This window comes from Cygnus olor, chromosome 24 (genome assembly GCF_009769625.2).
Source record: "Cygnus olor isolate bCygOlo1 chromosome 24, bCygOlo1.pri.v2, whole genome shotgun sequence".
Lineage (NCBI taxonomy): Eukaryota > Metazoa > Chordata > Aves > Anseriformes > Anatidae > Cygnus > Cygnus olor.
In genome coordinates this window covers 5367243-5394138 of record NC_049192.1, presented here as the reverse complement: position 1 = coordinate 5394138, position 26896 = coordinate 5367243, and the positions used below count along the sequence as shown (strand labels likewise).

General features: G+C 57.2%; 2 protein-coding genes across 4 annotated transcripts; both read left to right on the top strand.

Annotated features, from left to right (window-relative positions):
- The first annotated feature begins 6 nt into the window (after positions 1-6).
- ZNF76 (zinc finger protein 76) lies at positions 7-11528 on the top strand. 3 transcript variants are annotated; one of them, XM_040535814.1, is made up of 15 exons: positions 7-136; positions 1961-2152; positions 3285-3365; positions 4525-4602; positions 4752-4954; positions 5796-5873; positions 6273-6389; positions 6816-6891; positions 7247-7372; positions 7739-7918; positions 8219-8452; positions 8850-8989; positions 9850-10002; positions 10111-10224; positions 10583-11528. In XM_040535814.1, exons 2-15 carry the CDS (start codon positions 2080-2082, stop codon positions 10685-10687), a joined length of 1758 nt encoding a protein of 585 aa, XP_040391748.1. In that variant the 5' UTR covers positions 7-136; positions 1961-2079; the 3' UTR covers positions 10688-11528. The 3 variants fall into 3 exon arrangements, with proteins under 3 accessions (XP_040391748.1, XP_040391747.1, XP_040391749.1); XM_040535813.1 differs by lacking the exon at positions 7-136 and adding an exon at positions 252-390; XM_040535815.1 differs by lacking the exons at positions 7-136; positions 9850-10002; positions 10111-10224; positions 10583-11528 and adding an exon at positions 9429-9821.
- A 492-nt stretch (positions 11529-12020) lies between these two features.
- Positions 12021-26498, top strand: DEF6 (DEF6 guanine nucleotide exchange factor). The gene is made up of 11 exons (XM_040535812.1): positions 12021-12700; positions 18197-18337; positions 20036-20221; positions 22029-22256; positions 22410-22556; positions 22679-22787; positions 22866-23164; positions 24165-24331; positions 24542-24740; positions 25413-25503; positions 25687-26498. The coding sequence occupies exons 1-11, from the start codon at positions 12605-12607 to the stop codon at positions 25896-25898; spliced, it is 1875 nt and encodes a 624-aa protein (XP_040391746.1). The 5' UTR covers positions 12021-12604; the 3' UTR covers positions 25899-26498.
- Positions 26499-26896: the final 398 nt, after the last annotated feature.

Here is a 26896-nt window from a genome sequence, read left to right as displayed (position 1 = left end):
CGGGTTCCGCCGGTTCTCGGCCGCCCTCCACGGGCCGTTCGTCCGCGGCCCGGCCCTGCCCGCGTCTACGCGGCGGTTTTGTGGAGGCAGCTTCACGGGCGAGCCCCGAAACGGGCCTGCCCACGCCAGGCGCCCGGTGCCTTTTGGCTTCACCGTCGGGCACCGCGCATGCGCGCCTCGCTCTCCTCAAGCAGGTCGCTCGAGCCCACTTCCGGGAGGCCGTGAGGGGCTGCGCGGCGCGGGGCCCCGGAACCTGAATAACCGCCCGCGGGCGGCTGGGGCGCGGCGGCGCGTTCTGCCGTTATGCTGGGTGCGGGGCGGGCCGCGCAGGGGTTGGGCCGCGGTGCATGGCGGGCCGGCGGCGGACTCGGGCCCGGCGGGTTGACTCAGGTCGGTGGCGGAGGGGGGGGGCGGGAGCGATGGGGGGAGGACGGCGGCGGCGGGGCCCTGAGGGGGCGGCGGGGCCCTGAGGGGGCGGCGGGGCCCAGGCGGGTCCTGAGGGGGCGACCCCAAAAGGGGCGGCCCCAGGGGGGTCCCTTCAGCCCCAAATGTGTCCCTTCAGCCCCGGGGGGTGTTTGGGCTCCCGGGGGGGAGGCGCAGCACGGAGGGGGGGGTGGTGTGGGAGCGCTCCGGGTGGCTGTGGGAAGGAGCAATGGGGAAATACTGGGGCGAAATGATAAAGTATTGGTGGTTCTGGGAAGGAGAAATGGAATGTTAGGGCGAAACGATAAAATGTTAGGGCGAAATGATAAAGTATTGGTGGTTGTGGGAAGGAGAAATGGAATATTAGGGCAAAATGATAAAATATTAGGGCGAACTGATAAAATATGGGTGGTTCTGGGGGGGATAAATGAAACGTTAGGGCGAAATGATAAAGTATCAGTGATTCTGAGAAGGTGAAATGATAAAATATTGGTGGTTCTGGGAAGGCAAAAAGATAAAATATTAGGGCGAAGTGGGAAAATATTGGTGGTTCTGGGAAGTAAAGTGGTAAAATATTAGGGCAAAATGATAAAATCCTGGCTTATCTCAGAGATGACCAGCGGGGAGCCCCGCTGCAGCTGTGTGTGCAGATAGGCATCAAGAGAAGCGTTCCTGGAGGGGGTTCAGCATCGTCCGCCTGTGGCCCGAAATTCTGGTCCCCCAAAAGCTGGGAATTGGGAGAGGGAAGAGAGGACGAGGATGCCTCCAGGGGCAGAGCTGTCAGCCCGGCCCTGCCTCTTGCAGCACAGCACGCCTCCAGGCTGTGGGTTTAGGGTTTAAAGGATTTGGGAACCTGTCCTGCAGATCGTTTGGAGGAGGGGCTGGATGTGGTATTCACGCCAACTCTACAAAGAGTCTGTCCGTTCACTGGCTTGATAAGTTTTATCGTGTGTTTGTCTGCAGGCAGGCTGTTTGCCCTGCCTTTTAGAAAATCGTGATGTTGGTATAGGAAGAAATGCGTCTTTTGTCCGATATAAGCCTTTACGGACTCCAAAATAGTTTGCCATTCAAGCTTTGCTTCATATCCTAGAGTCATAGAAACCTAGAATGATAGAATCACAGCATGGTTTGGGTTGGAAGGGACCTTAAAGGTATCTGGTTCCACTCCCTGCCCATGGGCAAGACACCTCTCACTAGGCCAGGTTGTGCTGAGCTCCATCCAGCCTGACCTTGAGCACTTCCAGGGATGGGGCATCCACAGCTCCTCTGGGCAGCCTGTGCCAGGGCCTCACACGGTCATAGTAGAGAATTTCCTCCTTTTATCTAATCTAAATCTCCCCTCTTTTATTTCAAAGCCATTTCCTCTTCTCCTATCACCCCCTGACAAAGAGTCCCTCTCCTGCTTTCCCTTTAGGTACTGGAAAGTTGTTATAAGGTCTCCCTAGAGCCCTCTCTTCTCCAGGATGAATATGCCAAAAACAACATGTATGCTTCAGGGAAAAAAAAAATAAAACTTGGATTGTTCTTTTTTTTTCAGGCTCGTAACGAAGAAGAGGACTCGCTGTTCCACAGACCTCGTGCTCTGGGTCCCAGCGCTCTCTGAGAGCACGCCGAGCAAAGTGAAATTCATGTCTGAGGACAAGTCACCGGGGCAGGATGGAGGGCTTGGGCTTGCAAGCAGTGACCCTTAGTGATGGGACGACAGCCTACATTCAGCAGGCTGTCAAAGGTAACGGGTTCGTTGGGCTGGAAGGAATAAAAGTCTCTTGAACAACCCCTTGGAATGAAAGTTGGAGTTGTCGAAAGCGTCCCGATGTCACACGAGCTGTCATGTGTTTTGTATTGTTGCTTTGTACAGGAAGCTTACAACTATGTTACCTGTGTGGCCTGCAGGACCTTATTCATCCAAAACTTCCCCCGAAGCTAAGCAGAATGTTTGGCTCCATTGAGGTGCGCAGCGTCATCTCAGTGTTGGTTTACTGTCGTGACATCAGTGCCAAATCCAACACCTGCCCTTATTTTGGGGTTCGTAAGGTGCTCCTTTCTTCACCGTCTGCTGTTCCTGAGAAAAGGAAGGTGTAATTTCCCAGCTCATGGAACAGGACTCAGGTTGCAAGGATTCCCGGTCCTGGTGACTGCTGCCTTGCTCACTTTTCTGTGTGAACTCACTGGAAATTTGTTAAATACGTGGAGCTGAACTTTCTTGAAAACCGCTAGGTTTTGTGACCTGCCCCCTAGACGCTTTGCACCAGGTGAAAGCAACTTGGATTCCTCGAGTTCAAGTGGGATGGAGCAATGTCTGCTCTGCACAGAATAGCTGTGTAACTAAAACGTTATTGCGGGGTTACTCAGACTTGCGCTATTTTTTAAGAGTCCAATCTTCACAACTCATCAAGGGCAGCAATGCTTTAGACCCCTTTAGGACCTCCATTTTTTTTCCGAGAGTTGACCCTCAACCAAAGTAAAAGAAAATTCTCAGGTCACCGCTGAAGCCATTGCAAGCTCACAATTGAGTTTTCTCCAGCACAACCTAACTGCTTTCTACTTTAAATCCAAAGTGCTTAGCACACATCATTCTTTCTGCTTCTTGGCTTAAAGAGCTGTGAAGTGCCGCTTGTAAACAAGTGATGACTGAGGTTCTTTGTCTTCTGTTCTCCTGTCTAGGAAAGGGAGGTCTGGGAAGTCAAGTTCCTCTGTGGCTGAGGGGAAAGCATGACAAATAACTGCTTATAAGTGTCGGTACACTGTCTTGTGTGTGACTGGCTTCCTTGAGAATACGCAGCGAAGGGGGCAGCTCGTGAGACCAGGAGGACTGTGGGCTCTGGAGGCAGCGCTAATGGCATTGTTTTTAACTGTTCCAGGTGAAAAGCTGATCGAAGGACAAGTCATTGAACTTGAAGATGGGACCACAGCTTACATCCATCAGGTGACGGTTCAGAAAGGTGAGGAGTATAAATTCGCCCTCCTTCTTCTCAGAAGGACATTGGTGTGACTGAAATCATCCGTGTCCCAGCGGTTGGGGCTCTAGTTTTGAGTCCTTCTAGGGGAAGGTTGTTCGTTTGTTTGTTTTAAAGTTCCATGGTTTTGAGGCTGAGTGAGCAAGAACATAGAACATGTGATTTCCAGCAAAGTTCTTAGCGATTTGTCAAGAAGCTGAATTTGCTGGTGTGGTGAGGAAATGCTTGTTAGGTGTTGTGCCACGTGTGGGCTCTCACATTTTGTCTGTCTGGATCACGAGTCTACAGGCAGGGCCAGCGAGCTGTGTGCCGTGTTCGTGCTACTGGAGCCCAAACAAAAATTGTTCCATTTAGGAGCAGTTGAACTGGAATTTCCTCTGACCTATAGGATAACGTATTCTGAAATAGTTGTTTGAGGGGGCAGGGTGGGGATTATTGGAGGCTTTGTCACCTTGTTCACTGGCCCATCAGCTGTGAAAGGAGGTGACGATAATCCGAGAAGTGGTGGGAATTCACTTCATGTGGCGGGAAGGAAAGTGGCACAAAGCAATCCTCCCCAGCCACGATAAGGTATGAAAGGGCAGGTAGGAAGAAATCAGTTGCTCTGGGCAGTCCTCCCTTCACCCTGCCAAGTTCTTTGCCCCCTCCCTTTTCTGTTCTCCAAAGGTTGCTTGAAATCCGTTTTGTACGCCTGGCTCTGCCCTTTTCCTCCCTTTATCCTCCTTCCTGCCTCCAAACACCCATGCACAGTGCGAGGGCTTTTCATTGTCATCTCTGCTTCCCCTGCCATGGGCTCTGTGTGTTATCTTTTATGCATCTGTGCTAGAACTGTACGCCACGTCCAGGACATAGCCTGGCAGTTTGTAATTGGTGAAACGTTGCATTACCCCAAAGAGCTAAAGAAGTGACGGGAAATTATGCGTGAAGCCTGAAAAAAATCAAACTTTAGGACTGAAGGGCTCAGGCGGTGTCTTAAAACTATACTTGTGGTTGACTTTCAGCTCAAGGAGACAGCCCTGCTCTGTGCACTTCTGTGGGTGTAAATACTGCAGTGCTCAGGCACTGGTGCAGTACCCCCTCCATCCCATCTGAGTCTCCCAGTAACGTGTGTGGATTTTTTTATCCTTTTTTTTTTTCTTTTCAGAGCCTGTATCTTTCGAAGACGGGCAGCCGGTAGTGTTGGAAGATGGCAGCATGGCCTACATACAAAATGCAGCTAAAGGTAAAACATTCCCCTTTCTTCCCTTGGCAGCTGGAGCAGAAAGTGCTGAATTGTCACAGATTTTCAGGGGTGTAGGTGGCCTGGGGAGACGAAGGGTGGCTCCCGCTCAGCAGCTCTTTCACATTTGATTTTGTTGCTTCCCCTTGCAGAAAGTTACGACTCCAGCGCTTTTGAGGCTGTCCAGCTGGAGGATGGTTCCACTGCCTACATACATCGTCCTGTCATCATGCCCCCTGGCAGCACCATCCTGGAAGTGCAGGCAGAAACTGGGCTGGAGGAGTTGGCTGGAGAGGAGGAAGATGAAGCTTTTGATGTCGAGACCATTAATGCATTAAAGCAGTACGCCAGCAAGGTGAGGATGCAATCCTTCTTTCATGGTCTGCCAGCAGCACCGAGGGACTGGTGTACTAGTCCACATTTGGCCTGGAGTTTTAAGTTACCTCCTTTCATTTGTACTTCCACGTGTCGGTTTTACAGCAGTGCCGACTTTGGGAAGAGAAACTAGGCAGGGCTTCTGTGAGGGTGCCAACCCTGGTGGGTGGCTGACAAGGACCTGGAGCGTGTCAGGTTCCTATTTCACCACCTAGCTAGTACCTGCAGAGTGCCGGGCCTTTTACCCTTAAGCTACTGCAGGCACAGGTTTGGGAAAGCAGGGAGTTGCTGTGATACAGCTTGGATTTTTTTTTCTTGCTTTGTGTGTCTCTCCTTGTAGGTTTTTTCTTCCCGTTTGCCTAGGTTTCTCCTAACACCACCTGGGTATGATACTCACTTCCACGCATGATTCGGGCAGCAGATTGAGACAAATCTTTTACATGTCAAGAGTGGCTAAGTTACGCCCACTGTTCCCGTGTTAAAAAAAAGACCTTAAAAACCGTAACAGCTTCCGATCTTAACACGTATTGTCACTGCAGGGCCCCATCACTGCAGCCTACCAACGTGTCCAGTCTTGTGTGCTGACATTTCCTCCTATCTTCATGGTGTTGAAGGGGCTACGAGGAGTGTGCTGACACAGTGCTCAGCTGGGCAGCTAGAAAGTTTGCAGGCCTTTCTGCTGTGGCAGGACCAGCCTCCCCTAGCTCCCGGGAGAAGAGCAGGGTGGTGCTGCTGCTGGGAATGCCTTTGTGCATGGGTTGCTCACGGGCTCCACACTGCACCGGGGAGGTATGAACAGTGCCTTGCCTCTTTGTTTACAGGTGTCTGACAAGGGAGGAGAGGGAGTAACTAATGCTTGTCATGTGAAGAGCGAGGAGTCCAGCGATGTCCCCTCTCAGGTCTGAATTTTTCAGAGATGCGTTTCTGAAAGTAGGCTACACTCCTCTTGATGCAGAGCACTTAGCTGGTAAAAATAATCCTTCTGTGGCTTCTCTGCAACGTTAGCAAACCTGTTAGCTACTGGTTTTACAAATGGGCCAAGTGGAGCGTGGAGAGGTGAGCTACGTGTCTGAGAACACCCAGTCAGTTGGGTGGTAGGGATGGGAAGTTCTGCTTCCTAGACCCCTGCCCTGTCACCTGGGTTGCACCAGGTGTGTACAAGCTGTGTGCAGGAACACGTTTTTGTGGGGATAACTGAAGGAGTGCATGTGTATAGCAAGGAAGGCAATGATTTGTGTGGGCTTTGCAAAGCCTGCTGTAGTGGCTGGTTGGATTAATTTCGATGCCTCTCTTGGCAGGATTTGCAGGAGGAAGAAGTGCACGGCAGTGAGAAGGGGCAGCAGGTTGGCACTAGAGCTTTCCGTTGTGGGTACAAAGGCTGCGGCCGCCTCTATACCACAGCTCACCATCTGAAGGTAAAGCAGCTCACATGCAGTCAGACAGTGTGCAAACCAAACAGACCCCCAGATTCTGATGCCAGATCAGAACGTCCCTTTACAAAGGAGCAGGGAAATGCTCCTGGGAGAAGGTCAAATGCTCCAGGGGGTGTCGGAGAACCCTTTGGTACTGTCACATCAGTCTGCAGTGAGTTTTTCTCTGAGGTCTTTAGGGAGATGCTTTCAACCTTGAAGAAACAGGAAAGTGTCTGTAATTTCAAAAAAGTCAAGTGGGAATGTGTCATTGGGAAGAGGTTTTGACCCATGAGAGACAGATGTGTTAATTGCCCAAGGTGAAACCCAGCAGAGGACTTCAGATTCTGTCCGACAGTTACATTTCTTCACACTGTTTTCCTTCCCGCTTTGTCTTGGACCTCACTTTGTGGACCATTCTTTTTCTTCCAGGTACACGAACGTGCTCATACGGGTGACCGGCCATACGTGTGCGACTTCCCAAGCTGCGGGAAAGCATTTGCTACAGGTAACAATTTCTCTTGTTTCAAAATTGTCTTCTGTCCTGTTGAAACCACTCTTGAGAGTATCAGCCATTCTTTCCGGCAGAGCACAAGAAGCATAGCTAGCTTTTAAAGCCTTCTGAGAAGGAATTTCAGTGTGGGAGACTGCTCAGGACTTGATTGATTATGAACTCGATTGATTATGAAAGGAGTTAAAAGAAGAAACTGAGTTGTGAGGGATGTTGTGAGATGCTTTGGATACTTCTTCCCCTTCAGCTCTGCAGGCACAGGACAGATGTGTGCGTGAACTGAGAGGTGGTGCGCAGCTTGCAGTTTTATTCTTTCTCATAAAATTAACTGTGCAGTTTCGTTACTGGGCAGGGTATGGGCTGAAGAGCCACGTGAGAACACACACCGGTGAGAAACCATACAAGTGTCCAGAAGACATGTGCAGCAAGGCCTTCAAAACTTCTGGGGATCTGCAGAAACACATCCGGACACACACGGGTGAGCAGTACAGGAAGAGAACCGAGCTCCCTATCAAAAGGGTCTCCAAGATAAAGTACTGCTTCAGCCTTTGTCTGGGTCCTGCCTTTTGTATCTGGGGCAAAGCGAGGCAGAACTGAGGTCGTCTTCAGACAGAAGTAGACGGGCAGAAGTCGTCACCCCAGGGCTTGTCGACTCAGTTACTATCAGCAGAGCAAAAGGGGTTAAAGACGCCAGTGTTGGTAGAGGCAGCGAGCCTCCACTTGGGACTGATCGGAGGTCTCATTAGTGTAATATTTGGGAGGGGTGGGGGGGTACAGATGTCCAGGGCATCCCCAGCAGCTGCGGTCTAGCTCGGCTCTCATCCACTGTGCTCTGTCAACGCAGGTGAGCGTCCCTTCAAGTGCCCGTTTGAGGGCTGTGGCCGCTCGTTTACCACCTCCAACATCCGCAAGGTTCACATCCGAACGCACACGGGCGAGCGTCCGTACATGTGTCCAGAGCCCAACTGCGGGAGGGGCTTCACCAGCGCCACCAATTACAAGAACCACATGAGAATCCACACAGGTAAGCAGGGGAGAGGAGGAAGCGGACAGCTGCTCCTCCCCACTCAGCTGCCTGCAGCGACCGAGTTTGGCAGCAGGGAAATCTGGGGGCCTGAGATGGTCTTTTCCAGGCCAGGCATTGCAGGGGTAGGTTTGGGGGTAGCCAGGGAATTAAATTAAGTAGGAATTGTTTTATCGGGCTGATTATTATTCCACCTGTTCCAGTGGTCTGCCTCCAGCTGTTCCCCCTTGATGGGGAATCTCTTCACGGAGCGTGTTGAGGGTGAGTGGGTTAAACTCTGCTCTGTGGCCTCTGCCCTAGGGGAGAAGCCGTACGTCTGCACCGTGCCGGGCTGCGGGAAGCGCTTCACGGAGTACTCCAGCCTCTACAAGCACCACGTGGTGCACACACGCTGCAAGCCCTACGCCTGCAAGAGCTGTGGGAAGACCTACCGCCAGACCTCCACGCTGGCCACGCACAAGCGCAGCAGCCACGGCGAGCTGGAGGCCGCGGAGGAGAGCGAGCAGGGCCTGTACGAAGAGCAGCAGCTGGAGGGTGAGCAGTCGGTCCCCCGCCGCCCGTGGGGTGCTGGGGCTGGCCCTGTGGCAGAGGGGAGAGAGACGACAGCAAGGACCTGTGGCCCTGGGACCTGAATCTGTGTCGTGACCTTCGGCCTCGCTCATCGTGCCCAGATTTGTGTCACAGCCGAAAGGAAAAGGCTGCCCCTGGTCCTAGCTGTATGTCGTGGGCTGGGAATGGACTGCCTCCCTCTCCGTAGCACAAGGAGAGAGAAAGGTCCTTTTTCCCGGCCAGCACTGGGCTGTTGTCATCGCGATCTGCTCCTCTCAGCCGGCCCTTCAGGGAGCAGGCGGGTGCTGGGGTCAGGTGGGTGCTCTCATGGTTTAATCAGCACTTCTCTCTCCCATTTTGCTCTTCTATTTCTCTGGCTCAGCTGCTTCTGAGGGAGGCTCCCCCACGAAGAGCCAGCACGTTGCTTTCCTGTCGGAGGTGGAGGAAGACGAGGATGAAGAGGAAGATGACGATTGTATGCCTGCACAGGTCTCACTTATCTCTCCGGACGGGACAGAGCAGGTATGGACGTTAACAGCCTGCAGCACCTGGGGGAGAGCAGTCATCCGAGTGAGGTTCTGCCTCTCCCAGCCCTGCGTGCCTTTGGGTACTTCCCGGTGCCACTAAACAGGATGTCCCGTGGGGGCTGGATCCCAGCGTGGCTTTCTCTTCAAGGCTTTTTTTTTTTTTCAGCGTAAAGCAGACCCTGGGGCTTTGTGGGCTCTGTCTGTCACGAGGGCTCCCTCCTTACAGTCTTACCCCACTGCTGCAGCCATGATGGGGAGGGTAAATCACAGGCCTCTGGTCCCCGACTCAACTTTTGGCTGGATGGGGTCTTGCAGACATTTACGTGGACTTGTGTGCAGCTCCTGCCAACCCTCGCCTCCTGCGCAGCTGTTGAGAGGCAGCTCCCAATCTTTGCTGACACGGGTTGGATTTGGAGACTGCTTTTTTTTTCCAGCCTGTAAATGGCAGTGCTTTTCTTGCACGCACTTCCCTTCACCAGCTGCCTGGGTGCTGACTGGGAAAAACTCCTTCTGTGGCATGGGGCAGAGGAAGCAGCTGCCATGAGTAAGGTTTGTTTCCTCTTAGCGTGAGGTGCTGCCTGCATGAACTGTTACTTAGGAGCCCAGAGAGAGGACGTTAAATGGGAAAGGGAGGCGTGACTGAAGGGGTAGAGCTGGAGACTGGAGGTCTGTGAGGTCTCCACCGATTCTGTCACCCTGGGCAAAGTCCTTGGGGTTCTCTGTGCCCTAGATCTTCCACGTGAGGGAGGAGAGAGTATTTCATCCTTACGAGACCTTGCTGTTGCTAAATTCAGGAGTTGTGTAAGGCTTCCTGAGAAGCCAGCCTGGCTGAGAGCACGTTTTTATGCTGCCCAGGTCAGTTTGTCACAGGAAGACCTGCAGGCCCTGGGCAGCGCAATCAGCATGGTGACGCAAAGCGGGGCCCTGGCGGTGCCTGAGGAAGAGCTGGTGGGTGATGACACACACACCGTGACCGTGGTCAACGCTGACGGCACCAAAACGCAGCCGGTACGGGCAATGCAGGGCCTTCCCTCGTCCCTGCAGAGCTACGGCCTGCAAGGAGGGGGTCGCGTTTCCTTTTAAGACATGACTGGGTTTTGTCTTAACTTTCCCTAGGTCACCATTGTCGCTTCTGGGGCAGTCTTGTCCGAGGAGTCAGCAGTGGCGTCCCTCTGCCGTCAGCAGGTGGCATTGCTGGCGACCGCCAACGGCACGCATATCGCCGTGCAGGTACCACGCGGCGCCCGGAGCGAGCCTGAGCGGCGCTGCTGCCCAGTCCCCTTTGTTCCTCCGTGCACGTCCCCACCGCTGGCCTCAGCAGCCACCTCTTGCTTTGCTGCACCTCCTCTTGCCCAAGCTGCTTGCTCCTTAATTCTCAGCTGCCCGGTGCGTAGGGGAGAGCAGGGGCACGCTCCTTAGAGCGCAGGATGTTCCCTCGTAAGCAGCCTTTCCCCATCACAGCCGTGCCTCTGCTTTGTCCCTCTGCTTCATACCCGCGTCACCCACACCTCTGCCCTCTGGGGCAAGCCCAAGCCTCCTGAGCCCACTTTTGGGGAGCGCAGTGTTCTCTTTCTCTTTCCTTCAATAGTTAGAAGAGCAGCAGAGCCTGGAGGACGCCATCAGCATAGCAGCAGCAGCAATCCAGCACGAACCCCTAACGCTCGACGCAGCCGTGTCTGAGAACGGGTGCTGAGACCCTGAAGAGCCTCCCGGGCGGGGAAAGCAGGCGGCCTGAGCCTGTTTCTCCACGGGGGCATCGAGATCTGCAGGAACCGGGCCAGCTGGCACACGGAAGTCGTGTGGTACCCAGGTGCAGGAAGGTGTCTGAGGCCAGCTGAACGTGGCTGGCGTGTGCACCGTGCAGGTGCTGAGAGCCGATGCTGGCAGCGTTGGGCTGCCAGGGTGATCCTGCTGGAAGGGCTCTTCTCTCCACGCAGCGGTGTCCAAGATCCCGGCTGCTGCCTTCTGCTGGAGGCTCTGCTGCTTTTTCTGGGCTCTGAGCAGCGATTTCATTGCTCCTTGCCTCGGACACTGCTTCCCTCTGTCTGGAGATGGCAGGTTGTGTCCTCTAATACTCACTTCATGGCTGAGGTTTCCAACACCTGCCAGTCTCCCGCAGTAGATGCGGAGCCACAGTGATTTCATCAGTCTCTGGGAGAGCCAGATGTTTTCGGGGTGGCGTTTCCTTTCCCCTCCCTCCCGAAATGGCTCCCCAACAGCTCCCCTTTTCCACAAACCCTTCCGTGAAAGGGGCAAGGGGGCCGCAAATGCACAGAAGCAATAAAGCCCCGTCTGCGAGCCCAGGCTGTCCTGGGCCGGGTGTTAAGAGTGGGAACCCTACCCTGATGCTGGAAATCAGTGTTCCCAGGGGTGCGCATGGAGTGAGCGCCCGGGCGTGACAGTTCTCCCATCTCTTCACCACGCTTCTCTCTGCTCTCGAGCAAATTTCAGTGGCAGACTCAGCGCGGTGGAGCAGAACGAGGCGAACCGACACTCATTGGGCGTTGAGCTAGGTTTGGATGTAATTGGAAATTTAAAAAAAATAAAAGTTTTTTTTAAAAAAAAAAAAAAAACAGCTCTCTCTTTCGGTCTTTGGAGGCAGTGGCTGGCAGTGGATGGGAGGGGGCTTGGATTTTATTATTTTCCAGATGTAAGGATCGAGGAAGTTCGGGAGATTTGTTGAATTGACCGAGTGCCCTGCCAAAGCAGTGGTTGTCCACGAGCAGCGCTGAGGAGGGGTGTGAGCCAGGCAGCTGTAGCCTCTAAGCCCTCAGAGTGTGTCTTAGGGGGACTAAGAGATGTCTCCTGCGTCCCACGTCATTCCCTGGCTCCTCCAAGGGCTCCTCCAAGCCTCAGTTTAGGGGATCGTGTCACTTAATGTACGAAAATCTCTCTGTGAATGCATCCTACAACCCTCTTAGCCTGGGAGAGAGACCTGGGCTGCTTCCTCAGGGTTGTGGGCAAAGCCAGCACAGGGAGCTGTGAGCGAGCAGGTTTTTATTTGTCACATCTACCCGAGACGTTCGGAGAGGAAGAGGTTTCTGCAGGAAAGGATGGGCATGCGGCCGCCACCCCAACCTCTCCGGGACAGCCGCCGCGGGTGAGGTCCCAGCCTGCTTTCCTCGGGGTGAGCGGGCCCGAAGCAGCCGGGCTGGAGCCCTTCCAGCGGGCACAGCTCGTGCCCCTGCTGCCAGGGGAAGCTCCTCGCTTAAGGCCGAGAAGAGGAAGCTGCTGCCTTAGCCAGGGAGGGGATTTCTCTGTGCTGAGAAAGCTTTTGATCTCCAGGCTGAGCGAAGGGCCCTGACTCCCCGTTCCCTTCGCGCACCGGGAGCCCCAAAACCGCGCATCCTTTCCCACCCCCCCCCCCCGCGATCCGAGGGGGACAGAGAGGGGGTTCCTACAGCGGGTGCCAACCCCAGCCCCCCGAAAGGTGCCGACCCCTGCCCGGGAACCCTTCGGGGACCCCGGGGAGCTCCGGGGGTGCACCCAAGCAGATGGCGCTGCTGCTTCGTGCGCGGCTCCGGCTGCCGAAGGCTGTCGAAGCAACCGGTTTCCTGAAACCGGATTCTCAGCGTTGACAGAGCTGCCTCTGCCACCGCCGCCCGTAGCCATGGACCTGCGAGCGGAGCTGCTCAAGTCCATCTGGTACGCCTTCACCGCCCTGGACGTGGAGAAGAGCGGCAAGGTGTCCAAATCCCAGCTCAAAGTGAGTACCGGGGGTGGTGGTGGGGGGAACCGGGGGGCTCCGGGCGCTGCTCGCCCCCGTTCGGGGCTCGCGGGTGGGCTGCGAGGTTGCGGGGTGGCTGCGGGGATGCTCCAGGGCTGCCAAGGGGGGAATTGGTGAACGTGGAGAGGAACGAGCCCCTGCTGTCGCCTCCGCGCTTCGTGCCTGGGTTTAGTGAGGTTCCCCGTCCCTGCCTCACCTCCATTTTAAACATTAAAAAAAAAAAAAAAAAAAAGGGTGGGGGGAAGTAGGAGGGAGTTAATCCTCCAGCGTATTTTTGGGGAAAAATACATAAAACAAGGGGAAATTTCTTTTCTTGGGTGTTTTTAATTTCTTGTACTCTTAATACCCAGGTACCAGCCCAAACTCGGTTTTTATTTTTCTTGCTTGCACCCGCGTTTCTGCTTCCTGTTCAACCCCAGGGCTGGAAGGTAAAGGGAGCTGTTGTAAAAGCTACAACTCCTCAGCGGCCAGCCCAGAAATAACGCACCATTTTTAAAAAAAACTCTGATTTCCCCTGTGCCCTCCGCAGCTCTGCCCGAGGCTCCCGAGCTCAGCCCTTCATCGGCACCCTCGTGGCTTTAAAAACTTTTTTGTCTGCCTCCAGGACTGGGTCTGGTCGAATCCACCAGGTTTTGCCGCTGCTACAGTAATAGTTAATTTTTTTTTTTCCGTTCGGTAATGCTGGAAGCCCTTTTGTATTGCTGCTTAAAAGTCTAATTCTGCTTCTTACCCTGGCACCGGGGTTGGAAATGCTGGTTGGAGCAGGGGGGTGGAAGGCAGGGGAAGGACCTGAGCTAGAAACATGCAAAACCCGGTAAAACGTTGCGTCAGGAGCACTTGGCAGCTGCCACGAGCCTGTGAGATGTGTTGTGAAACTCTGCAACAAAACCTCTTCTCCTCCTTTTCCTTCTACTTTCGAGGGCTTCCCCCGGGACAGACTGCAGGGAGGTGCTGGGCTCGGGGAGGGGGGGACGCGTTTGGGTGGAAAACTGGATTTTTATCTGAAGGGGTCTGGAGGAGCCGGGCTCCTGCAGCTGCTTCCCAGAAACTGGCTGCAGGTGTGATGAGCGTGAGGGCCCCTCGGCCCCTTCGTGCTCGGGGGGCTGGGGCTGCACGTGGCAGGACGGAGGTGGAAAGCACCCACGTGGCGATGGGCACGGGCTGGGTTCGGCCTGAAGGCTCCCCGGGGCCATCGACCCAGGGCTGGATTTGCGAGTTGTTTTTTTTTTTTTAAAAGATACCTGAAGCTGTAGAAATATCTGACGAAATTCAGGAAAATACTAAAATAGAGCAGAGCTGGGGTGCTGGCTCCGCTGGGGAACTTCTGCCTGGGCTTTTGGTGCTGAGCAGAGCACCAGGCACCCTCCTGGCCCTGCCATGCATACTTTGCTCCAAAAGGGCTGACAGTAGCACAACGTTAACGTGCAACGCTCGTCGTGCGTGGTCTGTGACGCTGAGGCCACAAATACCCCGGTTTTAAGGGCAGTTTCCTAGAGAGTTTGTGCGGGGCGGCTGCCGAGGGCCGCGGGATGCTGAGGATGGCATCTCCCCGGTGACTTTACCCAGCGCGACATTTCCAAGCAGAAGGCAGATTCACCCTCGTTGTTCCACCGCCTCCAGCCCTGAAATGGGAGCTCTGGCAGCTCGGGGCACGGCACAGGCTCTGCGCTGCCGCACGCGGGGTGTCCAGCCGTGCTTCTTCCACCGTGAATCTCAATTCTGGACAGCTCTCCACCTGCGAGACCTCATTTCCATCGCTCACTGCTGCCAAACCCTGCCTGCTCGCCAGGCTTAGCTCTGCCCAGCCTACGCAAGGCAGCGTTTCTGCTTATAGGGTCAGCGGCGAAGCAGCCCAGGCCCTGTAGGGTGGCGGTTTGAGCTCCGTGCCCTCGCAGAGTTCCTCGCGCACGGTGCGAGCTGGCGGCGCGGGGCTGCGCTCTGCCCCCCGACCCCGTCGTGGTGCTGCAAGAAGGGTCCCGGAGGAGGGTGGGAGAGCTGCTGGCGGTCACTGAGTTCTTGCAGCTCCCGAAACAAAGGCCCAGTTTAGCCCCAAAAGCTGACGCTGGATTTTACCGGGGGATTACAAGAAAGCCGGTGGGAGCTGGGAGTTTCGTTCTTGAGCCAGTTGCATAAGTAAATTTAGCAGCGTTTCAAAGCTCGGTGGCAGAGCTGTGGGAAGCTGCTGGGTTCAGCAGTTGAGTTCTTTACATGTACACTCCTATGCAAGTGAGCGTGTGCATATGTATGTGCTCTGTAGGTGTGTATCTTGCACAGGAAGGAAAGACAGTCTTGTGGTTAAGAGCTACGAGCCGAAAGATATCGGGTGTTTCTGTTCCCAGCGCGGGCACGCACTGGGCCTGGTCTCCGAAGAGGTTTTATCCTTTCTGTGCCATCGCAGCCCCGCTGGCAGAGCTGGCGGAGCCGGTCCCGGGGCCTCGGGGTGTCGGTAGCGCAGGATGAGGCTCCGGAGCTGAGCGTGCAGGGGGCTGTGCCCGTCCTGGCACTTCTCGCTCCTCCGCTCGCGGTCCTGTCCCCGTGGCACAGGGAGAGGAGAGGAGCCCTCTGAGCAGCCCCAAAGGGCTGGGTTTCCTGAGGCTGCTCGCTGGAAGCTGCCGTTAGCTCTGCCGGGGCTGGCAGCATGCTGCTTGGGATTGGGAAGCCTGGTGGGAAACTTAAAAAACCCTAATTTGGAGCTGTTTCGATAGGGCTTGGTCACTCCCCGGGCTTCTCATCCCTAGGAACCACAGCTGGAAACGCAGAGGCGGCTGCGGTGGTCCCAAGGGTGCCCGGGCTGCGTGTCGGGGTGGGACAGGGTGCAGGCGGCAGGGGGGCGGCTCTTGCTCTCTTTTGGAGCCCGTGATCCACACAGATCCCCGGGAATCGCCGACGCCTTGGTGGGCCGGGCTCGCTCACCGCGGCCACTTACGGACCCTTGGGGGCAGGAAGGAGGCGCCTGGCTCGGACCGAAAGCTCCCTGTGCTTGCTGAAAGCTTCTTGAATGCACAAAGGGCTCTTGGCACAGGCTGGCGCCGGCAGTTGGGCCAGCGCGAGGGCCGGGAGCAGCTCCTCTGTGCATGCACAGGGGGAAATCGGAGGTCAGGAGCCCACAGGGCTGGGCTTGAACCACGGGGGCTTGGCCGACGGGGCGGCGAGGTGGGGGGACCCCGCTCGTGTCCCCCCTTGCTGCAGAAATTGGGCAGCTGAAGGCGCCTGGCCGCAGGGAGGCATCTCCCCCGCGGCATCGCTCCCGGCAGCCCCCTCCGGGGATGCTCCAATTTTGTCAGCGGGGCCGGTTTGCTGACACGTGGGGAAACTGAGGCAGCAGCGACGCTCCCTGCACGGTGCCAGAGGTCCCGCAGGGGCTGGAGGGGTTCGTGCTCGAGGCGCCGAGCCGGGCTCCAACCCCAAAGGTCACCCCCAGCCCTGGCATCGCCCCCGGCGTCTCCCACGGGGGCGAAGAAAAGGGGCAGCCATTCTCCCGCGGCGTTACGTATTCCACCCCCGGCTCGGGCTGGCGTCAGCAGCGGCCACGGGGCTGGGGGAGAAAAGGGTGGAGGGAGGAGTATGGGGCTGCGGGGGGGGGGGGGGGGGGGACGGGACGGGACGGGACGTGGGGTGCCCGCGGTGCTGGGCTGACCGGGGCCGTCCCCTCCGCCCCTGCACGTCGCGGTGGAAAGGCTGCATCACCAAACCTGCGTCGCGGGCTGGGCTTCGACGCTCAGAGCATCCTCGCCCTTCTCTTTCCCCCCCTCCCCACACTTTTTTTTTGCCTTCCCCCCCCCCACATGTTTCAGGACCGGGGCGGGGGGGGGGGGGTGTTTTCCTCTGTCTCGGTGGGGTTGGGGCAGCCCCGGCCCCACGCATTCTCCAGTGAGCCCGGCCAGGGTTTTCCTGCCCCACTCTCATATTTTGGGGGACTGCTCCAGCAAGGAGCAGGCTGCGGTGTGGGGGGACACACAGAGGGGGTCGGGGGGGCTGGCCAAGGCTGGGGGCACACCTGAGACCTCTGGGGGCTTTTGGGCGCTGCGGGATGCTGGGCTGGGACACAGCAGCACCTCTACGGCTCAGCACGAGGAAACAATTCCTCTCGCCCTTATGTTTTCCCAGAGGAGCAGGATCCTCTCTGGGTCTCACCCACCCCATCCCCGTGCTGCCGGGGCAGGAGCTGGAGCAGCGCTCGGTGGGACGGGGGCTTCGGAGGGGACACGGGCAGAGGAGAGGGGACGAGGAGGGGACGAGGCCGCGTGTGGGAAGGGGAGGGCAAGGCGCGATTCCCCGCTCTCAGTCTGGATTCCCGCATGCCCCCGGTGCTTCCGTCCCTCCCCACCCCCCGCGCGGACCCCGGAGCCGCGCCGAACCCCAAAAGAAGCGCTCGGGGCTACGGCCTGCGCGGTGTCTGAGCGCCGGGTGGAGCCCTGCTGATAGCATCTGTCCAGAGGGGGAAAAAGAGAGAGAAAATCTGGTCGAGCGAGAACCGTCTCTAGCTGCAGCAGCCGACGTGGCCCCCGGCGGGCCCTCTCCTTCTGGGAGGAGATCTCCAGCCCCGCACGGAGAGGAGCGGGGACACCCCAGCACCGTGGGCCCGGGCACCGTCTCCTCCAGCCCCAATCCTTGACCCAAGATTTTTGTGTAAATCCCAATGCCAGGGGAGGCCGCCAGCTTTTGGGCCTCTCCTTCCAGCATCTCCGGCTCGCCGGCGGTCGAAGGAGGGCAGACGGTGCTGCGTCGCCAGCCGGAGGCGTTGCTGCTCACGGGCAGCCTTCCCCTGGGCTTTCCAGCACGGAAAGTTGGGATTTCCTGTTGGGATTGCCACCACGTGGGAAATTTGGGCAAAACGCGCTTCGTTTGGGGGATTTGGACAAAACCCGGCTGGGCGGCACCGCTGGTGGAGATGGTGTGTCTCCAGATCGCCGTCGCCTGCTTTCACTGCAAACAAAACCTGGTCTTAATTTCTTTCAGACCTTTTCTTGTTTTCATTTTTGCATCTCCTCGTGACACGCTTACAGAAGGCAGCTGCTGCTGCCAGGTTGCAACACGGCAGCCGGCTTGGGTGCGTACTTTATTTATTTTTTCAAGAAATCGCTAAGGGCAGCTGCCAAACAGCATGGCTCGGGGCGGCTTATCATCCCTTCTAGATCAAAGCATGTCCTGTTTGCTCTGTAACATTTGAAACAGCCCGATTTAAAAAAAAAAAAAAAAAAAAAAAAAAGTAGTTCTCCGTGTACCAAGAAAAGAATGAAATGAATGCAAGAAAATCCTCACTTCCACGTGAACTCTCTGCTGTTTCCAGATGATTATTTGAGGTCGATATTTGGGGATTTCCTGCTGCCAGGCCCAAGCTGTGCCCTGTGGCTGCAGTGGGTGATGTTGGGGGGCCGGGGGTCCCCGCCAGGCAGCGGGGGGCTCGGTCCCGGGGGGGTGGGAGCTGGAAGGGCTGGAGCTTGACCCTGTCCCCTCTCCCTTGTGCTCGGCCAGGTGCTGTCCCACAACCTGTACACGGTGCTGTGCATCCCCCACGACCCCGTGGCGCTGGAAGAGCATTTCCGAGATGACGACGACGGGCCGGTGTCCAGCCAGGGCTACATGCCCTACCTCAACAAGTACATCCTGGACAAGGTGAGACCCCCTGGCCCCCCTCCACGGGACCCGCTGTGACCGCGGTGTCTGCTCCGCTCCCGCGTCTCGTGGCCGCCCCGCGTCTCCTGTCCCCTCCGCTCCTGGTGTGCAGGGCACGGCGTGCTGGGACGGGTGGCAGGAGGATTCAGAGAACTCAGATGAAGGCCAAAACGAGCCTCGTTGGCAAGCTCGAGCCAGCCTCCCCCTTTCCATCTGGCCTCTGGATGAGGCGCAGCTGCGTCAGCATTTCCTAAAGGGCTCGGAGGGGGTCCTGGCGGCCTCTTCCAGCCCTTTTTTCCTCTCCACCCCTGTTGAGATTTGAGGCACGGCCTCTCGGCCGCTTGGCAGAGGAGGAGAAGGAGGCTGGGGGAGGCCGGGGCGCTGGGGCAGGGCAGAGGTTGGGGTGGGAGGTGGGTGGGTTTCGCTCTTTTTCCGTGGCTCAAAGACACCTTTGTTCCGCGCGGCGCACCACGGCGGCACGGTGCTCGTTTCCTCTGGGCATACGAGGAGAGGAAAAACGACTGACGGCTTTCTTCCACTGCGTGCTTTCAAGGCGCTGGGGGCCCGGAGCAGGGTGCCGGCACCCTTCCCTCCCCTGCTGCCTCCCCAAAGGGCTGAAACGGGTTTTTGGCTGCCGCCGGTGCTCCAGTGCTGCTCCCCGGTGGGTTCTGGCTGAGCCCCGGGGATGCTGGCATCTACCCCGGCTATAGGGATCGGCCCTGCTGTGAGCAGGGACAGAGCCAACCCCAACCCTGCTGCCCCGGGGAGGGCACCAGTGGCTGATCCTGCTCAGCACAGCCTGATCTTCCTGGTGCAGAGCGGCCCAAACCCTTGCAGTTTCCCATGCGGTTCTCTGGGACATGACCTTCAAACCCCCTTCTGCTTTCACTAATAAAATCCCAGAGGCGGCCTGCAAAGGGGAAGTGGTTTTTCCTAGTAAGAGGGGCTTTTAGCTGTTCCTGGTACCCAGGACCCAAAGGTTTTTCTCTGGCTCTGCTGCTGCAGACTGTGGTTTGTGCTCATGCTAGCCACGCGGTAGGGGTCTCCTGGGAAACTGCAGGGACAGAGTGGGACAGGCCGGTCTGGTCCCTGCCACCCCCTACCTGTGTGGCACAGCCTCCAAAACCAGCAGCGGTACCTCAGGTCCAGCCCCGAGGAAGCCTTTTGGTGGCCACAGAAGCTTGCGATCAGGCAGCGGGGCCGATGGAGGTGTTATCCCTGCCGCCGGTGCTGCCTGCTTGCAGCACGTCACTTCCCTTTGCCGAGCCCCTCTTCCTCTTTTTGGTCAAATGGGATAAAGAGAGCGACCCAAAGCCATGCAGACATTTGCAATGTGGCCTTGGGGAGAGCCCAGTGGTGCTGGATGTGCTTTGCCATGTGCTTTCTGCTGGTGCCCCACAGCCCCGGGTGCTGTGCCGTGGTGCCCAGGCACCGCAGCGATCCCGGAGCGCTTTCTCTGCCGGTCAGCGTGCCCAAAACCGCCTGTGCAAGGGCTCCTCTGCTTGGTGGCCTTGCACCGAGAGTTAGTGCTCAGCCACGCTCTGCAGTGATGGTCGCATCCTGTGCTCTGCTGCATGGACAAATCAGTCGGTGCCGGCAGGGACAGGAGGTCTCCGGTGCGGAGCTTCTGCCCTCCCTCCAGCCTCTCCCCCTAGAAGCCCCCTCGCAGTCCTTCACCAGCCTGGGTCCTGTCCGCAGGTGGAGGAAGGTGCTTTCGTCAAAGAAAACTTCGACGAGCTCTGCTGGACTCTGACAGCGAAGAAAAATTACAAGCCTGACCGGAACGGGAACAGCATCGTATCCCACCAAGACGCCTTCAAGCTCTGGTGTCTCTTCAACTTTCTGTCTGAAGACAAATACCCTCTCATCATGGTGCCGGACGAGGTAGGAGCTAGCTGCCTGTCCCCGGGCTCGGTTTTGGGCTGACATGTCCCACTATCGCTTCCTGGCACGTCCTTCCTTCGGCTGCCTCATCACATCCTGCGAGCCGTGGTGGGGGGAGAGAGAGGGCAGGGTGGGAGGAAGAGCCGTGCCCACGAAAAGCGGGGTGGCCTGGGGGCCTGGGAGGAACCCTCCGAAATGCTGAAGCCTCCGGAGCATGGACGGCTTGGAGGACAAGGAAAGGGCTGGTCCGCGTTGGTTTTTGGGTGAGGCAGCAATTTGGCCTGCTGTGAAATGAACAGGCCAGTTCTCGGACCACCAACCAAGGAGCGTCCCCAGCTCGGCTCCTGCTGGGGCTGGTCCTGAAGCCTTTGCAACGGGCCAGGAATCCCCCAGCGGTTGAACTGGGCAGGGACCTGGAGGATTCCTCCTGATTTTTATGGGGATGAAAGAGAAGATGATGAGAAACCCTTTAAGCCTGCTGTTATCACGGGGTGCTCCTTGTGAAGAAGGCAGTGTCGGAGCAGACCCTGTTGTCCCCATCTGTGCCCGCTGCCACCAAGAGCTCAGCACCTGCCCAGCACCTGAGGGGCGTGCAGCCGGGCTTCTCGGCGAAGGGCAGGCAGTAATCTCCAAATTCCAGGCAGCATTTAGGTTTTCCCTTCTCCGGGGCCCAGATGAAAGCCCCACAAGAAGGTTCCAGATGCCAGGAGACGCTCAAAAGCCAACAGCGGCCTCACCGGGCCCTGCTGCGGCGCTCAGGGACGGGCAGGCAGCTGCCTCCTGCTTGGGCACCATCTCCCCACTGTGTTCAGCCCCCCACTCCCCTCCCAAGAAAAAAAAAAAAAAAAAGCAAACCCAAACAAACAGAAAACCCACCACCACCAAAAAAAAAAAAGAAAAAAGAAAAGAAACGCAGTGCTGCGCAGATGTACGAGGGCAACCGCACTTCCTGCTCCCCGGGAGAGGAGTTTCCTGTTCCCCAGACCATGACAAAATGAATCATCCTTCTGCTAACAGGGCTGGGCCTGAGAAAAAGAAAAAAAAATGTCCTAGAAAAAAAAAAGTAATTTCTCCTAGCTAGGTGAGGAGGAGAGGGAAGTCCTCTGAGATGAGGAAGGGCTCCCAGTGGCTCCCAGTGCCTGAAGGGGGCTGCAGGAGAGGTGGGGAGGGCCTTTGTCAGGGGTTGCAGTCATAGGAGGACAAGGGGAAATGTCCTTAAGGACGTTTAAAGGAAAAGAGGGGAGATATGGGTTAGATATTAGGAAGAAATTCTTCACTGTGAGGGCGGTGAGGCCCTGGCACAGGAGCTGGGGGTGCCCCATCGCTGGGGATGCCCTAGGCCAGGCTGGGCCTGGTGTTCATCTCCTCTGCAGGACCTCTTCCCCTGCTCCAGCCCAAGGTTTTCACGTCAGCTGGAAACCAAAGTGGTGCTGAGGTCAGGGCCATGGTCTGAGATGCCTGCCTTGTGGGTTGGGTGGGGGACAGCAGTGCTGGGCCGATCTCCCCAAGGCACTTGACTTCTGCGGTGCTTTCTCTCTCTTCAAAGAAGCCAAAAGCATCCAGCCCTTGTGGCCAAAACGAAGAACCTCCCAGGGCTAATCAAGCTTTAACTCAAAATCAACGTCCTGAGCCTGGAAGAGCTTGGCCATTGCCATCAAGCCTTGCAAGGGGTGCTATCTTTGTGATAAGGCACGGAGAGGGATGCGGTCTTAGGTCCTCCAGCATGGGTTCCCTCGCTCCAAGTCGGCGGCTGTGGGGTGGGAACGACTCTTGCTTTACCCCGACGCTGATCTCCCCGTCCCCGCAGGTGGAGTACCTGCTGAAGAAGATCTGCACGGCCATGAACGTGGAGCTGAACTCCTGCGAGCTGGACGACTACCTCTCCCAGGAGCCGCAGGGGCAGGGCGGCCTGACGGTCTGGCAGTTCCTGGACATGGTGAACTCGGGGCGGCTCCTGCGGGGCATCGAGCAGGAGGCCATCAGCATGGCCGTGGAGGAGGTGTACCAGGAAGTGATCGAGGACGTGCTCAAGCAGGCAAGGAGCCCACGTGTCCTGGGGCACAAGCTCTCTCGGGGGGGGTGTTTCTGGTTTTCTCCCGGCCCTTAATGGCGTGGTTATGATGTTGTTGTACCACCACCCATCCTTCCCCTGCCCCATTGTTGAACCCTGTATCTCTCCTGGGCGCAGGGCTACCTCTGGAAGAAGGGCCAGTTGAGAAGGAACTGGTCGGAGCGGTGGTTCATGCTGAAGCCCAGCGTCCTGTCCTACTACATGAGCGAGGAACGGAAGGAGAAGAAGGGGAGCATCGCGTTGGACAAGCACTGCTGCGTGGAGGTACAGCCTGGGCCACGGCTCACGGCAGGGATAACGCCTCCTGCGTGGGTTTATCTCGGTCCTCATCCCACTGGTTGTCCCCTCACCCCGTGCTGACACCGTGCTGTGTCCTCTCCCTGCAGGTGCTGCCCGACCGGGACGGGAAGAGGTGCATGTTCTGCGTGAAGACCTCCTCCCGCACGTACGAGATGAGCGCCTCCGACACCCGGCAGCGCCAGGAGTGGACGCTAGGTCTGTGTCCCCATCCCCACTCTGTGTCCCCTCCCCAGCACCCCCGTGGCCCCGCTGACGTCCTCCTTCCCTCCCCAGCCATCCAGACCGCCATCCGGCTGCAGGCCGAAGGCAAGAAGTCCCTGCACAAAGACCTGAAGCAGAAGCGACGGGAGCAGCGGGAGCAACGGGAGCAGCGGAAGGCGGCCAAGGAGGAGGAGACGCAGCGGCTCAAGCAGCTCCAAGAGGAGAAGGAGCGGAAGCTGCAGGAGCTGGAGCTGCTGAAGGAGGCCCAGCGGCAAGCGGAGATACTCCTGCAGGAGGAGGAGCAGCGGCGGAAGCAGCAGCACGAGGAGATGCAGAGGACTCTGGAGATCCAGCTGCGGGAAGCCGAGCAGGTAGGTGCATCCTCGTGGCAGGTCCTGCTGCGGGGCTGCATCGCTCGTGGGATGGCTGCTGCCTTCCCCACCCCTTGGCCATGTTACCTGGGGGGTTGGAGGAGCTGAGCACATCCTCTTCTTGCAATAACACTGCTGGTACCCCTCACCTCCGGGCTCCCGTGGTGGTGTGGGACCTGGGGACAAGGGACGGAGGGGTCAGCGCGTGAGGTACTGTTGTGGTTTAGCCCGGCTGGCAGCCGAACACCACACAGCCGTTCGCTCACCCTCCCCCCTCCCTCTCCGGGATGGGGGAGAGAAACGGGAAAGTGAAGTCTGTGAGTTGAGATAAAGACAGTTTATTAAGACAGGGAAAAGAATAACAATAATAATAATAATAATAATAGTATTAATAGTAATAATGTGTATGAAATAAGTGATGCACAATGCAATTGCTCACCACCCGTTGACCGATGCCCAGCCTATCCCCGAGCAGCCGGCCCCCCCTCCACCCCGGCTAGGCACCCCTATATATTGTTCAGCATGACGTCAGATGGTATGGAATACCCCTTTGGCCAGTTAGGGTCAGCTGTCCTGGGTCTGTCCCCTCCCAGCTCCTGCTGCATCCCTAGCCTGCTCGCTAGCAGGACAGAGCGAGAAGCTGAAAAGTCCTTGGCTTGGTGTAAGCACTGCTCTACAACAATTAAAACATCAGCATGTTATCAGCGCTTTTCTCATCCTAATCCAAAACATAGCACCCTGCCAGCTACTAGGAGGAAAATTAACTCTGTCCTAACTGAAACCAGGACAGGTACCCAAGGAGCAGGAGCTGAGGACAACGTGCTCCGGGGTGTATGAAGCTGAGAGGCTTCGACGCTGGCCAGGGAGCCCACTTCTGTCCTTGCAGCCGATGCTGTGGAGCTCTCTCCATGGGCTCTCCGTGGTGTGGGGGACATCTGGCCCCATCCACCCAGGGGTGCAGGGCCAGCGCCCACGCTGACAGCTCCTCTCCCCGCCGCAGGCACGTGCCTCCATGCAGGCGGAGATGGTCCTGAAGGAGGCAGAGGCAGAGCGTCAGCGCAAGCGCATCACGGAGCTGGAGGAGATGCAGGAGCGTCTCCAGGAGGCCCTGCAACAGGAGGTGAAAGCTCGGCACGACGAGGAGTCTGTGAGATACGCGCAGGCCAGGTAGGACCAGAGCATCCCTGGCTCTCCTCGACCAGGGAAGGGCTGGGCATAGGGCTGTCAGACATGCTCCTCGGGGTGATGCCACTGGCCTTGACTGCTCCCCGGGGAACCAGGGTGTGCCCGTGACCGCCCATGATGGCAGCAGGGCTGGGGGAAGCTGGTGGATGAAGTGGCAGAGGGATGTCCTCACCTCTTGCGCTTTCTTGACAGGCTACTGGCTGAGGAAGAGGAGAAGCTGAAACAGCTGATGAAGTTGAAGGAGGAGCAGGAGGAATACATCATCAAAACTCAGCTGGAGAAGCAGGTCCTCAAGCAGGAGATGGAGAACAAGAACAAGTGTCTGGAAGAGGCCCAGAAGCAGCTGGAGGAAGTGAGAGTGAACAGGCAGCGGGTGGATCAAGACGTCATGGTGAGCGTCACCTTGGTGCCACTTCCCATCGCGCTATGAGCCCCAGGGGACCTCCTGGCCTTCCTCTGAGACACCTCCACACTGGGGAGAACCCGGGGACTTTGGGGACCTGCTGACACGTACCCTGCTGTAGCCAGGCTGGATTTAGGGCGTCATATTAGCTGCAGCAGGGAAAGCAGCCCAGAGGTTTGCCTGGGAAGGGACGTCTGCCCTGCGAGGCACATCCCGTGCTCCTGGTAGAGCCATGCCAGGCTCGGCGCTCAGCTTGCGAGGCCAGCGAAGCGGGGAGGAGGCTGTGGCCACTTTGCCCCCATTTTGCTGCGCTGGCAGATGCTATTAGGAGAAGTCTGCTGACGGGGCAGGCGCTGGAGAAACCATCAGGCTGGCATTTCCTCACCGCGCGGCTCTGGGTTTTTCTGATCCGTGCCAGGGGCTGATTTGGTGGCTGAAGTGACACAAGGGTGTCCTGCTGGGGGGACAGCACTAGTGTTGTATATAAACCTATAGAGAGCAGCAATGTCAGCTCTGGGAGCACGTGTGGAGCATGGAGGGGTGGGAGCAGCAGACCTAGAGGAGGGTGAGCTGCCTCCATCCCAGAGGGAGCTTCAAACCCAGGCTTAGGGAAGGGAAAACTCTCAGGCCGGCTCAGTGCTCTCGTCCATCTCCTTGCAGGCGGCTCAGAGGAAGCTGCGGCAGGCCAGCACCAACGTCAAGCATTGGAACGTGCAGATGAACCGACTGATGCACCCTATCGAGCCGGGAGGTAGGAGACCTTCCCCCAGGGCATGCAACTCAGTGCTGCTGCCGATTCTTCTTCCCTGTCCCCTTCTTTGGGATCCTCAGAGAAGCAGTCAACTCTGGCAATGAGACCCTGTGCCCCCTTTCCTTCACCAAAAGGTAAATTTGGACCCCAGGTAAACAATCTGCTTTTTCTGTCTGTCCCCAGACAAGCGTACAAACGTGAGCGGAGGAGGCTTCGCTGGCTACCATCCCCTCCTGTGCCAGAGAGATTCCTCCCTCAAACTCAAGCAGAAAGTGGAAGAGAAAGGCAGTGACCCTGTGAGGGACGGCAGCAAGGAAAACGTGAGCAACGGTGGGAACAGAGGCCCGCCACCATCTTCGGATGCGGACCCCATGGCCACGGAGCCCTCCAACTAGCCTCACGGGATGGCAGAGCCCAGCAGGGAGCCGCAGGGCCCAGCACAGCCCTCTGAGCAGACCTGGTCGGTGCGATCATCTCTGGGTAGAGACCAGTGGAGACTAGCACAGAGCCTATAAGTGACTACATGTAGGGCAGAGACGCTTCCCTTCTCTTCAGGGATGTGCTGCAGCCACAGCGTGCCAGGAGCTCAGGCAGCCCAATGTGGGGAGAAGGCAGCGGGGCCATCTCCTCCGGGCTGCCCAGGTGTGGGGGCTGGAGGCGCCTCCCTGCACGCTGGACTCTGGTTTCAACACTGCCTCAAAACACCACCAGTGGGTCTGGACCACGTTGCCCAGGGCTGCCGTTCTCCCTTGATTTCTACTGGCAATGCCTGCTGTGTTGTCCGCTGCGCCCCTGCAAAGGGGCTGCCAGGGCAGCCTTTATGGACTGAGCAGTGACTTCCCACCGCCCCTCACAAAGGGCATTTTCGGCCCTGATCAGGTGGACCAGGATGTCCTTAACTAACACGTGCATTCCCTGAAGGTGGTTGTTAGTCACTGGAGTCACATAGATGTTAGTACAAACCAACAAGTAATAAAGCTTTTGGAGCCACTGGCCCGTAGACCTCTTTCCCTGCAAATCTGTGGCCCTGCAGGCACCCAATTTTCTTCATGTGCAGGGCGGGGTCTGGATATCCACTGCAGAAAATTGAAGAGATTAAAAAGAAATCAGACACAATCAGTGAAAAGAGGTCCCAGTGGATTTTGGTTTATTCTGTGGAGGGCCAAGAACGGCAATAGGGTGTCTTCTGGGAGGGCCAATACCTCATTACTTCAATTAAGTGCTTGTATAGGAAGGTAACAGTGCTCTGGATTTAAGTTCTCGCCCTTGGACTGCAGGACTCTCTGTTTTGGGATCTGGTCCGAGGCCTGCAGAAGGCAATAGAAAAGATTCCTGAAGGCAGCTGGGCTGGCTCCATCAGCTCCGGGAGTAGGTGGATGTGTTGGCTCTCTTC